Source organism: Quercus suber, unplaced genomic scaffold (genome assembly GCF_002906115.3).
Source record: "Quercus suber isolate HL8 unplaced genomic scaffold, Cork oak 2.0 scaffold_305, whole genome shotgun sequence".
NCBI classification, from domain to species: Eukaryota; Viridiplantae; Streptophyta; class Magnoliopsida; order Fagales; family Fagaceae; genus Quercus; species Quercus suber.
This window is the reverse complement of record NW_027069761.1, coordinates 231,793-245,756: the sequence shown is the minus strand read 5'-3', so window position 1 is coordinate 245,756 and position 13,964 is coordinate 231,793. Positions and strand designations below refer to the sequence as shown.

At 32.7% G+C, this 13,964-nt stretch overlaps 2 protein-coding genes across 2 annotated transcripts; one reads left to right on the top strand and one right to left on the bottom strand.

Moving 5' to 3' along the window:
• Positions 1–334: 334 nt before the first annotated feature.
• On the bottom strand, positions 335–784 carry LOC112006910 (uncharacterized). Its single transcript, XM_024039225.1, has one exon. It carries the CDS (start codon positions 782–784, stop codon positions 335–337), a length of 450 nt encoding a protein of 149 aa, XP_023894993.1.
• Positions 785–1,396: 612 nt separating this feature from the next.
• Positions 1,397–5,793, top strand: LOC112006901 (cysteine-rich receptor-like protein kinase 26). Its single transcript, XM_024039211.2, has 7 exons — positions 1,397–2,285; positions 2,666–2,791; positions 3,550–3,680; positions 3,995–4,205; positions 4,336–4,573; positions 4,674–4,824; positions 5,428–5,793. The coding sequence occupies exons 1-7, from the start codon at positions 1,466–1,468 to the stop codon at positions 5,728–5,730; spliced, it is 1,980 nt and encodes a 659-aa protein (XP_023894979.1). The 5' UTR covers positions 1,397–1,465; the 3' UTR covers positions 5,731–5,793.
• The last annotated feature ends 8,171 nt before the right edge of the window (positions 5,794–13,964 follow it).

Below are 13,964 nucleotides of genomic sequence, written 5' to 3'. Positions count from 1 at the left end.
CTACATCTCCTTGTGATGAGCTTGATCCTTCATGACCAAGATTCTTATGTGATTCTTCTTGAAGAACCAAAGAGTAAACCTTGCTCATTGAAGGAAATGGATCATATGTGAGAATCAGACTACGAAGAGTCTCATAGTTCTCATTAAGCCCCACTAAAAATCTCATTACATAGGCTTTGTTGTGTGAAGTACTCAGCAACTTCATAGCACCACAGGAACACTCTGGAAGTGGCTCAAAATTAAGCAATTGATCCCAAAGTCTCTTGAATTTGGTGTAATATTCTAAAACTGACATCTGATTTTGGCAGAGATGTGAAATCTACTTCTATAAATTTTAGATTTTAGGACCATTCCCTTGTGAAAACTGGTTCTGCAACTCAATCCACATCTCCCTCACAATCTCACAGTACATGATACTACTTGATACATCCACATGCATCGAATTGATCATCCAAGATAATATCATAGTATTGCAGCTCTCCCAATCTTCATACAGAGGTGAATCCATATCTGGTTTGGTGATCTTGCCATTAACAAAACCAATCTTCTTCTTGGCTGTAAGAGCAAGAATCATCACCTTGGACCATGATTGGTAATTCCTCATTCCAAGCAATGGTTGTGTAACTAAGATATTGCCTGGGTTTTCACTCGAGCTAAGAAAATAGGAATTGGGAGGAGTGGAATTAGGGTTGGGAAAAGTAGAATTAGGAGGATCATTATTGGAATTCAAGACAGACTGTGATGGTTGAGGATCAGATGGATTGTTGGATTCAGAAGATGCCATTGTTGTGCTTCACCAGAGCTCCGATACCATATAAAGAATTTGGGAACTCTCTCTCTAAATAGAATGAGTGATCTTTATTGATTGAATATGAGAATACAATGAGTCTATACACTATAACTATCTATATATACAATCTGTGAAAGCAAAAGAAAATAACTAACTCCGTGAAGGAGGAAAAATTAGTTACAACAGTCCCAATCATCAACACACGTGTACAAGCTGTAACTGTTGCTTATGTCATGCTCCTATCCACATGGCAAGGCTCCTTCATACGTGGGAATGAAGTGTTCGTGACAAGGAACTGATCAATCACTTCTAATAATTCTGGACTGATCCAATTCCTTTGAGTTTCAGTTCCTTGAGTGCTGCCCTATTCACGATCTCTGTTCTTATATCTGCTAATGACTTGAGTGCATTCTTCCTTGCTTTTAACATATATATATATATATATTTCTTGCGTAACCTTGAACTGACCAGACAAAATTTAAGTAACAAATGGTTGAATGTTTCAAATCAATATTAGAATTTTCAACATCAGATATGGACTTTCCGTTCGTCAAAGCTAGCAGTAATACAATTGCTTAAAAAAAAAGTTAGACAGTATTAGAAAGTTCTACCTCTCCGTAAAAGCCTATATGACATGTTTCTTCACCTAAATGTTTGCCATAGTTTTAGGAAAACATGGCAAAGGTCTGTTCCAAACTTCTCTTCCTATCTGCCATTTGCATATTCATTGCTCAAGCCTTTGCTCAGCCAAGCTTCCTATACCATTTTTGTTTAGACAATGGTAACTACACAAGCAACAGTACCTACAAAGCAAACCTCAATCAACTCCTCTCCTCCGTCTCTTCCAACACTGAAATTGACTATGGGTTCTACAATTCTTCTTATGGCCAAAACCCGGACAAAGTATATGCAATTGGACTTTGTAGAGGAGATGTTAAGCCAGATGTTTGCCGTAGTTGCCTCAACAACGCTACAAATCTTCTCCCACTGCTTTGTCCTAATCAGAAGGAAGCAATAGGATGGTATGACTATTGCATGTTACGCTACACATTCCGAGACATATTTGGGATCATGGAAGCCAGTCCTGTTTTCTATATGTGGAACAATAATAACGTATCCGCTAATGTGGACCAGTTCAATCAGGACCTGAGGACCTTGTTGGATAGCCAAAGAGTTCAAGCTGCAAAAGGTGGTTCTCTTCGTAAGTTTGCAGCGGGAAATGCTACAGCACCAAACTTCCAAACACTATATTCACTTGTGCAATGCATACCTGATTTGTCTGAGCAAAACTGCAGTGATTGCTTGGTTGGGGCTATGGGAGATATACCACAATGTTGTGATGGGAAGCAAGGTGGGAGAGTTGTCAGACCCAGCTGTAATTTAAGGTATGAGGTCTCTCTCTTCTATGACCCCACAGCTATAACTGTACCATCGCCTCCACTAGTGCCACCCGCATCTCCATCTCCACCATCAACAAATTCCCCTGCTGCAAAAGGTACATATGGAATTAATCTTATATGGATAGCTGTGACCAATATGTTGATAGAATTATGATTAGATGATTAAATTCAACGCTTTCAAACATCTTTAATTTTGGGTTTGGGATAATTTGTGATTATCATGATATCCAAGTAGGAAGTTTTGAGTTCAAATTTTATATCTACTCTACTTCCAATTTAAATAGTTAAAAGTTCGTGTGGGGTATGTATTTTAATTTTTCACTCACCAGGTTCTAAGAAAACTTTATGTTCTGTTCATTTTTGAGAAATCCATAAATCATGGTTTAAAATTTTTTTTTCTTAATTTTCTAAACTACTTCTAATTACGACGAATACAATAGAACAATGAAATCAAACATTTTTCTGTCTTTTGCAGGAAAGAAGAGTAACAAATCTCTAACTGTCATCATTATAGTTGTGCCCACTGTTGCCTTCCTGGTACTCATAATCTCCATCTGCATCTACTTATTAAGAGTAAGGAAACCAAGGGAGCAACCAGAAAGTAAGTAAAATGATTGGTTTATTGTTATTTGTTGTCGAAAAAGTTTGAATTTTGAATTTTTACAAAGGAAATAACAGTCAGAAAATATTTGCTGACTGTACTGTTATGTCATATTGTAGGTTCTGAATTATGATTGTGGAAATATGTACGTGTTTGAATTAGCTTTTTGTTGAAGACTTTTATATGTTGAAAATTGACAAAAATATATATTTATATAAAAAAAAAAAAGGTGATATATATATATATATATATGATTTTTTTAAAAAAGATAAATTAATAAGTTAAAAACAAAAATGAATTGGAGAATAGTTTCTGTCAATCGATACTTAGGTGCCATCAAGTAACAATAAATAATCTAATTAAATAAATAAAAAATTAACATTAAATTATTGTTCTCTCTCAAATAATGCTTCCACTTATACAGATAGGAAATTATAATTTCCTATCAATAAAAAAATTATTATAATATCAATAATTAGTTGTGGCTGGAGAGGTCATTGCTGTTGTATATATTCAGACTTCTACTAAAACAAACAGAAAATTATTACAATAATGAATATTACCAATATAAATAACTAGTTGTGGTTTATCAAAAAATAAATTAAAGTTGTGAAGATGTCATCGGAGTTGAATGCAAGATTACCAAAATAAAAAAATAAAAAAAAGTTGAACGCACGTATTTTAATTTGCGACGCTCTTCTTCTTTAAATAATGCACTAAAGAATTTGGGTATGTGTTGACCTTTTCTTCTTCTTCAGGCGACGAAGCTGTGGACGAGATTACAAGTGCGGAAGCCTTGCAATTTAACTTTGGTATCATTCGAGTTGCAACAGATGACTTTTCTGATGCAAACAAACTTGGTCAAGGTGGATTTGGTGCTGTTTACAAGGTAACCTCACCAACTGACCTTATCATTAATTTGGAGGGAGTAAAATTAATGAATCTAATGACACAATAATTTTCATCACATTTTTCATACTTGTTTATATGATATATGTTGTGAATTATTTTATTATAAAAGTTATATCAACAGTCTTATATGAAAATGATGTTGTATTAAGTACAACTTGTTTCTCAAAAAAAAAGTACAACTTATCATATCAAAAAGTTGTGAAAAAAGTTATATAATTTATGTGAAATAACATATACAAAAAGTAGAATTGATGGAGGGTTAAATGTGTTTTATTCCAACATATCCTTCAGGGTAAGCTTTCCAATGGACAAATTATTGCCGTTAAAAGGCTATCTAGAGATTCTGGCCAAGGAGATCAAGAATTTAAGAATGAAGTTTTGTTAGTGGCTAACCTTCAACATCGGAATTTAGTTAGGCTCCTAGGATTTTGCTTGGAAAGAACTGAAAGGCTTCTAATTTATGAGTTTGTGCCCAATACAAGTCTTGATCGCTTCATTTTTGGTATGGTTGCACTTCTACTTTTATTTCACATCATATCCATCATATTTATTTTGGATGGCATGTTTTGCAAGGATAGACTTTGTACATTTAAGCCTATTTAACATAATCATATCTTTTGCTGCATATGCAGATCCAATTAAAAGTGTGTATTTGAATTGGGAAAAGCGCTATAAAATCATAGAAGGCATTGCTCGTGGACTTCTTTATCTTCATGAAGATTCTCGACTTCGTATTATTCATCGCGATCTTAAAACTAGTAACATTCTATTAGATTCAGAGATGAACCCAAAAATTGCAGATTTTGGCCTAGCAAGATTGTTTGCACTTGATCAAAGTGAAGACAATACAAATAGAATTGTGGGGACCTAGTAAGTATGTTTGTATGGTAAAGCTAATGGTTTTTTTGTACCCTAGAAACAACTTGAAAGTCCTAACAATCATTTTTAAAATTAAATATGGATTGTGCAGTGGATATATGGCTCCGGAGTATGCAATGCATGGACAATTCTCAGCGAAGTCTGATACCTTTAGTTTTGGCGTGCTAGTTTTAGAGATAATATCTGGAAAAAAGAATAGTTGCTTCCGACATGGAGAAAATATAGAGGACCTTCTAAGCTATGTAAGTATAATTATTTTGGCGCCTAAAAAAACTCTCTCAAGTTGGTAGGGATTGGTGAGTTTTGCAGGTTTGAATCATGTGTGGGTTAATGATGCAAGCCAAAGAAAATAGTATGATTATCTCTAGCAACATGTTGCCTTTTAAATTCTCTATTTTCCATTTTTTGATGGATAAGTATCCTCATGAAAATTTATCTTACGAGACCTCTCTCATAATATTTGGAATTCATATATACGTGGATTCTATATGCTATGAGAGGAAGGTCTCGTGCGACTATCTCGTGAGATACCATCTCTAAAGAAAGAGCGGTGGGGGAATTTTGAACCAATTCTTTTAACATAGTATACTATTAATATCCATGAGGTTCTCTTTCTGGGCATATCACATGCCTCTATTGATATGATACTAAATAAGTCCAAAATTGGTTTAGTCTTTTGGTACTGCCGTACTGTACTAGATATTTAAAATATAATCTTGCTAGTCTGAATGATGGGTTGTTTAAGGAGAAAAAGCATCTTGAGTTTCCACTACATACAACGAAAACACAAGGTACCACCTTGTTCAACTCTAATAACATATCTATTAATTTAAATTATCTTGCAGGCATGGAAAAATTGGAGAGAGGGAAAAGCTTTAAATCTTGTAGATTCCACTTTGAAGGCCGGTTCAACAACTGAAATAATGAGATGTATCCACATTGGATTATTGTGTGTTCAAGAAAATGTAGCTGATAGACCATCCATGGCCTCAGTTGTTCTTATGCTTAATAGCTACTCTCTCACTATGCCAATACCTTTACAGCCCGCATTTTTTATGCATAGTAATATTGAATCAGACACATCCTCACAATGGGAGTATGATCCAAAGAGGACGGATTCCGATCAATCAAAAGGCAGCTTGGTCTAAGTCTACGCTACCTCCTTTCTTATTGTTTAATAAAGTTGAAATGTACTCCTATTATATATATATATATATTTTTTTTTTTTTAAGAATATATAATATATGATTTATTTATGATTCATTCAAAACTTAGCATTCTTTTCAAAATCTGAACCATTTAGTGACCAAAAAATTTTTTAAGAATATATAATATATGATTTATTTATGATTCATTCAAAACTTAGCATTCTTTTCAAAATCTGAACCATTTAGTGACCAAAAAAAAAAAAAAAAAACTTTTCTCAATCAGACTCATGTGGCTATCCATAACTTCAGTATGACACCATTGATATCTAGAAGTTGAGTACTTTAATTTAATATTGTATATATAAATATTGGCTAATCCAGTGCTATATGCGTGTTGAATGGAAGACCGCTGCAGCTGTATATAGTTGACTACCATTTTCAAAGTTTGCCGAAAAGTCTCATCTCTCCCGTGTTAATTCATTCGGAACATGCGTCCGTGGTAACGAAGTCACTTCATTTTCTCTGGCTTGTTTCCCATCCACTTTTGTTTCAATCAGCGTTTTTTTTTTTTATGGGATTTCAATCAGCCATTTATTTATTTTATTTTGGAGAGTATAGTACGTTTCAAACCACTAAAAAAGAATTTTTTTTTTTTTGAGAAACCACAACTCAAAAACTTACATATAATATGACATACGGTCGAGTTCTAGTAAAAAAATGGGCCACCTTAAACAAGTTAAAAATTGGTCCAACAGTATTCTTTTCACATGAAAAAATAAATAAAACATGTATTTGCAGATTTGCCACTTGGTGACATATTTAGATAAAAAACATATTAGTGGGTTCCAGTTAGCTTAATTAATAAAAAATTTTATAGTTGAATAAGAGATTTGGGATTCAATTCCTGCTTACACCAAAACTTGATTGGTGTCTTAATTTGATAATAAAGAGCTATCATCATAAACAGACGCCATTTTTAAAAAAAAAAAATCATAAACATACTAGTATTAGTATTAACTTTGTGTGGTGGGCTAGTTCGGACAACCTACCCACCCGAGCAAACTTGGCCCGTCAGAAAGTACCCATTGATCCTAAGTGTGCAGCTTGTGGTTCGAGCAATGAGACGGTCCTTCACATACTTTGGCAGTGCCCCTTACCGCGTAATGTTTGGGCACTTGTCAAAGGAAAACTGCAGAAATGTGACTCCTCGGCTAGGACGTTTTTTAGCTTAGCCCGAACTTTGAAGGATAAGTTGTCCAGGAAAGAGCTTGAGTCGTGGGCCATGGTGGCATGGTCCATATGGAATGCACGAAACAGGCTATACTTTGAAGCATCTCAAACCCCGCCGCATGCAATACTCAAGAGCGTAGAAACGTTTTTGGAAGACTACCAACGGTTAACTCGTTGCATGCCTAACAACTGAGCACCTGAGTGTGCTGTCCTCACTTTTTGAGACTTTGGTATATGTTATAATTTTCTTTCTTTTTGAGTGTATTTCTTTTTGGTCGGTGGGAGCCACCCCTGGGGCACACTTTGTACTCCTTCAGTTCTTTTAATATACTTCTATCTATTTTGTCAAAAAAAAAAGAAAGTATTAATGTAGTGATCATAAACTTGTTTTTTTCCAAAGAAGTCGATTCTAGCCTCAAATACTCCCAGATTTGTCTCTCATTTGTATTTTTACTTGCTATTACATATATATAGCTGCAATATGTGATGACATAATTCTTTAAATGTCATTGCTCTATATACCAAACCTGGAATGAAAAAGGCACTCTTTCTTAACAAATTCCAATACTTGGTTCAAACCCACCATAAAAATTGAGACAAATCAATTAAAAAGTATATATTTTAGGTTTACACAAATCAATTTCAAAGTTAACCAATGATAGAGTTTAGGAGTAAGGACATTATCCTTTACTCTTTAGGGTTTTATTTATTTTTTTTTTAATTATTTTTAAGCGCCTTTTAACGTTCAGCTTTTTTTCTTTTTTCTTTTTTCTTTTTTTTTCTTTTTTAACTCTTTAAATGTTTATATATATATATATATATTATATAGTGGTGTGACTGCCTTTGCTGCTAGCACAGAAGGGTTGGTATTAGCATATAATATATAATTGTGAGTTTTAATTGTGAACAGGAATGAATTTTATTTTAAAAAACTGGTCAGGTTATGAGTCAACCTTTTTGCTTTGGGTTAAAAACGTCGGATTCGGATTGAGTATTTTCCTTCTAGCTCAAGTCAAGTTATTAGGTTGGGTCCAATTTTGTTATGCCTAACAAAATTACTTCACTAGTCTAATAAAACACTTGCCGGACATTGCAAGTGCATGTAGCCTTTTGCTGTAAAGGAGTTTCTTTAAAAGTTGGTTCAAATATAATATATATATATATATATAAGTATAAAGTTCTCTCAAATAAAAAAGAACTCAGTGTTGTCGAATCATCCCACCTCGATAAGGTGTGATATTGAGAAGGGGTTTATCACTTGCTTCGCGACACTAACTGCCATATGCAGTTTTGGTGTTGGCGTGTGAGTGTATTTCCTTATCTCATCCCTCTTTCCGTATATATAGGTGTGTGTGTTTCTCAAATATTAAAAAAAAAAAAAAAAAATCTTTTGGGTACTGTCATGTAACACATTTTGTGAAATTTTTATATATTTAACCTTAAATATAACCAAATTTTAGTATTTATGTCAAAGTATTAATTAAGTAATCGATGGATGCATTTATTTCAATTTATTAATATAGTACACAAAATTTGTTTGGTTAATTAAAAAGAAATTTTAAAAAAAAAAAAAAAAACAAAACAAAACAAAAACAAAAACAAAAATTCTCTCTCTCTCTCTCTCTCTCTCCCTCCACATTTGTCCATTTATATCAAACATTTGTGAATTACTTATATAGCTAAAAGTGTCATGAGGTTAACTCCAAAAAATGAAAAAATACACATAGGAACATATAAATTATAGATCATCTTTCAATATAAACTATAGATTAGCTTCAATAACCTATATGCATTAATATTGTATTTTCATCAGCCAGAAAACTACATGATGAAAAAGAAACTGGAATGTACCAATTTAGTTGGAAGATTGTTACTTGATTGGTTGATAAAGTTAAACTCCATGTTCAGTGTAGATTTATTTTATTGAAGGAAACCAATTAAATCATTCAAAAATTATCAAAAGTATCCAAAATTTGACTCAACAATTTATATTGATACAATATCAAAATTATATAACTTTTTGGATGATATTGTAAAACAACCTAGTTTTGGAAAAAATGGAGTTTTTGTTTCAACAAAATGGTCACTCCTAAGCAGTTTTGCAAATAATATCACAATAAGCATGTTGCTGACAAAAATGAATCTTTACAGAATTACAGTCATCAATCAAATACAATTAAATCATAGTAATCTTCTCCAAAAAATTTTATCTCCATCAACTCTTCTGGATATGGAACTGACTTCATTAAATCCTTCAGAGATGAAACTACAAATACCTCCAACAATGTAGTTATTGAACCATCCAAAACTGCCCCTGAACTATGGCTACACCTTTCCTCTTTCTTGTCAGTAAACTCAAAGCAAATTCTCTAGCAATAAGAAGACCTTTTTGTATAAGGAGAAAGGACACCCCCAATTTAAAATGCTTTTAATATCCCACTTAAGCTCTTACTGTCAACCATTGATGTCTTCTGAGATTAGGTTCGGGAAGAGGTAAATCAGCATTAGAAAAAGAAGTTGGTGATTAAGTTGGATAACATTGATTAAGTTGATGTTTCTTACCAGAATTTCTCACTTAATCTCTCTACTCTCTCTATCTCTCTGTTCTTACTTTTTCCCTGTTCTTGGAGGCTTGTTGTCCTTGAAATCAACTATCAAATTTCCTAATTCCTAGCAGTGTGATCAGCTTTCTTTAAAAAGTGCCACATGAATAGATGGCAGAAGCCTTTTTCCCTAGTCTGTTATATTTCTTTTGTTAGGGGAAGGTGGATGATTGAAGAAAAAAAAATGAGGGAAACAACATTACCAATTTAGCTTGGCAATACGAATGCACTCACAACAAATCCTTTTTCCCCCCTTCTTTAATTAGAATGGTGGGCAATTTCATCACCTTCATTTGCTGAGAAGGGAGGAAAAAAAGAGTTAAATCCTAAGGGGGAATGCCTGGAATTAATGGGGTCAGGAAATCGATTTGTGAAGACTCCATGTTTCTTGTCTTGCTTTATGAAGTGAATATTGTATCTGTGAATGTGAAATAACATAAGATTGTTTGAAGAAGTTATTCCCTGACTTATGTCCTTTTCTTGGCAAGCTCTTGGCCAGTGACAATTTGTCTTCTTTTTTTGACTAAATTTGTAGCTTTCGTTTTTAATTTTATGGTATTAGGTAACTAATAGCGGTCACTTTTTTTTTAATTAATTAATTTATTTATTATTGTTTGTGTGTGTAGTTTATTGCTGGTTGTGGGAAATTTTTTGAGGGAACACCAGGGCAGATGTATCAATTGCTATGTGTAACACTGGATTCATTGCCAAAGCCAACTTGAGTATACTGTGGCCATGAGGTAATGGTATTTTGTTACTATCCTTTCTTTGGGTTGATTTTGAGTTCATAAGGATAAATTAATTTTGTACATGGAGTTGGGGTTGCTTTTATTGTGTCCATGTGTGTAGATTTTTCTACTATTGATGTATACTTAGTGCATAATATTCCATTTGGCATAATTACAATCAATAATCATTGGTTTGTTTCTAAAACCACCTCAAAATCTCTTTACTTAGATTACATAAAAAGGCCCCAAGTATATACCTTGTTTCATATTAGATCTCAACTTTTTAATTTTGTCAATTAAAGTCCCAAAGTTATGAAACCGTTTTAATTTGAAGCCCATGTCTGTATCTATTATTCATATTCCTTATTCTGGCCAGTAATGGATTAGAGAAAAATATAAAACCACATAAAATTTTATGATTTACCTAGGTAACTAGTTTCAAACATGAAAAACAATTCTTACAATATTTGTAGAAAATAGAGAAAAATGAAATAGGCAATCAAACCCTGTGTTTTTTGTCTCAAATTTTGTTCTTTATGGATTTGCACCTTAAATTTCTGCAGGGAGCAAGCTTACTGTAGGGAAGTGATGGCAAGCATGGCAAGACTGGAACTTTGAGGTCAATTGGGAAGTGCTGTTGCTTCTTGCTGGCTATGGTTGTATTTCTTCATGCAATTAGAATATAAAAAGCTCCTTGTAAATGTTCTTTGTGATGTATAGGATCTTTTGTCAATAGAACTTACAAACTGATATATTTTTTGTTAGGAACTTGCAAAATTTTGGTGATGAACTTCAGAAATTTAAGTATTTGTTTTGTATCTGTTGGGAACTTGTTTTATATTTCTTCATGCAATTTGGGCAGGAATTTGTGCTTTAGCAAGGAAAAAATGTTCCCCCCCCCCCCCCCTGGGAATTGTCTATAGCTGCATTTATTTTTATAAACAAGGCTATAGACAAAACCCATATAGGAGGCTTTAGCCCCATTTGGAAAACACAGCTACAGGGTAGCCTATTGCTGCATCTAATAAAATGCAGCTATAGACTCGCAAGAGCTATAGTCACAGGGTTTAGGCCACGTGTGTAAGCGCGGCAATAGAAAATGCAACTATAGACCAAACGAGCCTATAGCTACATTTTTTGGGTCTATAGTGACGTTTTAGAAACATGGCTATAGCCCTCATTTTTTGTAGTGCTACTACTTTTACTTGCACTTAAGTAATCACTGAAATTAAACTAAAACTAATAAAGCAACTTATGAATAAGAGTGCTGTGTTCGACACAACCAAGCAAATTCAAACAATATAGAAATATTTATAAAGGGGGATTAATACACAGGAAAAATATAACAATTGTAATCTTTATCAGGGAAATGAAACTCATTATCAACCTCAAAGCCCCTTGAAAATTTTGTGCTATATGCTGCTGGGGTTTAACTTTTCAAGCAGCTATTAAAATGTTGGATCTCTTACATAGAATGCACTAAAAAATTAAACATGTGACTCTAGGCTTACTAAACTTAGGAAAGCACTTCCCAAATTATTATCTTTTTCCCCAAAAATATAGAAGAGCTAGAAAAGCCTCTAACCACGTGCGTGAACGCATGCTTTAAAGCCAGTATTCTATAATTTTCATATGCTTTTGGCAATTTTTTTAATGTAGTAATCAATGTCTTAATGATTGGAAGATGATGCTATAATTCCGTATTAACCTTAGGGGGGAGGGGGAAAAAAAAAGATCCTCTGAATAAATCTTATAAATTTACATATATTGAAAATGCATAATAAAATTGTAACTATAAAACTACTTACAAATTATATGTGAAAATATTTACAAAAGCTATTATGAAGAAGTTGATAGATAAATGTAAAAACTTAAAATATTTACACCAGGTAAAACTATAAAACAATTCACTACATTAGAAACATGGAATAGGTCAATTTATTAAAATTATGCATGCTATGGTGGAGAAGTTGGTGGAGCAATGTTTTTTGTTCCACATTCTAATTGCTTTTCAGCAACATTTGCTATGTACTACACATCAATAACAAAAAGTAAAAAAGAGCTTAAATTTAAAATTTAACAACTATCTTTTTATTTTATTTTTTACAGTAAAAGGCTGACATATTTAAATTTTGGTGTTTTTGTTGTTGTTTTTGTTTTTTTTTTTTTTTTTTTCAAATTTTATTTATGACAGTGGGAGAGTGTTCCCATTTATAGGCAATGGTTTTTCAAATTTAGCTAAAATTTAGGACTTTTTAAATCAGTAATTTTACATGTCTAACCTTACTATTTAAACTTTACAAATATGTAAATTTAAGGGTATTTAAAGCATCAAAATTGAGGATCTCAAACAGGAGAAACCCCTTAAATAGTAGTATAGATATATATAATTTCTTATTCAACCATCAAAAACTTTACTAGTTGAACTAACTGAAACCCACTTAACTTTTGTTAATACTACATCACTGAATAATTTTTCATATTGTAAGACTTGATCGTGAAAAATACCAAAGAATGAGAGCTTTCAATATCATGAGAGTATAGTGGATAAAGTGGAGAATTATATGTATTAGGTATTAGAAATATGTTGTTAAATGTTAAATTACCAATTATCCCAAAAGGTTAAGCTATTGGGATATGGTAAATTTAAGCTATTGGGATGTAGTTAAATGATTAAATTTACCACCTCACATTTAAATTCTCACATGTTGGGTCTCACCTATTAAAAGGTAGTTTCGACTCACACATGATGGGGAGGATTAGAAATATGTGGTTAAATGATTAAAATTACCATATTCCAATAGCTTAAGTTTTTGGTAATTTAACATGATATCAGAGTAAGAGGTTTTGAGTTTGATCCTTATCTCCTCCACTCTACTTCTCATTTTATTTCCAACATGTTGGGTCTCAACCATTAAAATGTAGTTTCAGCCCACACACGAGGGAGAGTGTAAAGTATGCGGTTAAATGATTAAAATTATCACATCCCCATGAGTTTAAGCTTTTGGAATAATCGGTAATTTAACATTAGGAAGGTCACACTTATATACAATACCTTAGATTCTCATCTTAAAATTCAGCTATGAGTTTTTTTTTTTTTTTTTTTCTCATGAAATGAAAGTGTATTTTTAGTTAACCATATAGTTGAATTTTAAGAAGGAAACATAAGGAACAGTACTTAAGTTTTGCCCTATTAGGAATATTATGTGATTGTAGATTATCTATTAAATTGAAGGAAAATTTTTATAAGATTAACTATGTTCTCTTGCTCATAGGCATTGTTATGCTAGTAAGAAGCAACATATTTGTGGGGGGTCAATATACAAAAAGTAAAATGAATAACATGATTAATTTATTATTTATGGGAAAGGATTTACAATGTGAGAACTAGGAAAGAAAATAGATCATAAGTCCAACACAACATAGAAAGATACCTAATATTCTTGAATTAGTTTCTCTGACTAATGAAGCATATTGATAGGCCAAAAACGTATTGACCCCTTGTGATCAAATTAATTAATAATTAGCCAAGTTATTAATTAATCAATTTAACATGCAAAAGCGTGGTAGCACAAACAAATCACCAATAAACTAATTATGCAATGGAAAATAAATAACACGGTAATTTGTTTACGAATGGGAAAAACCTGATGACAAAAACCCCACCGGGTGA

Excerpts from the sequence above, each read along its gene's own strand:
- LOC112006910 (XM_024039225.1), bottom strand. The coding sequence starts at position 784 with ATGGCATCTTCTGAATCCAACAATCCATCTGATCCTCAACCATCACAG.
- LOC112006901 (XM_024039211.2), top strand. The coding sequence starts at position 1,466 with ATGGCAAAGGTCTGTTCCAAACTTCTCTTCCTATCTGCCATTTGCATA. Across the intron at positions 4,206-4,335 it reads TCTTGATCGCTTCATTTTTG|ATCCAATTAAAAGTGTGTAT; the intron begins GTATGGTTGCAC and ends CTGCATATGCAG. Across the intron at positions 4,574-4,673 it reads AATAGAATTGTGGGGACCTA|TGGATATATGGCTCCGGAGT; the intron begins GTAAGTATGTTT and ends TGGATTGTGCAG.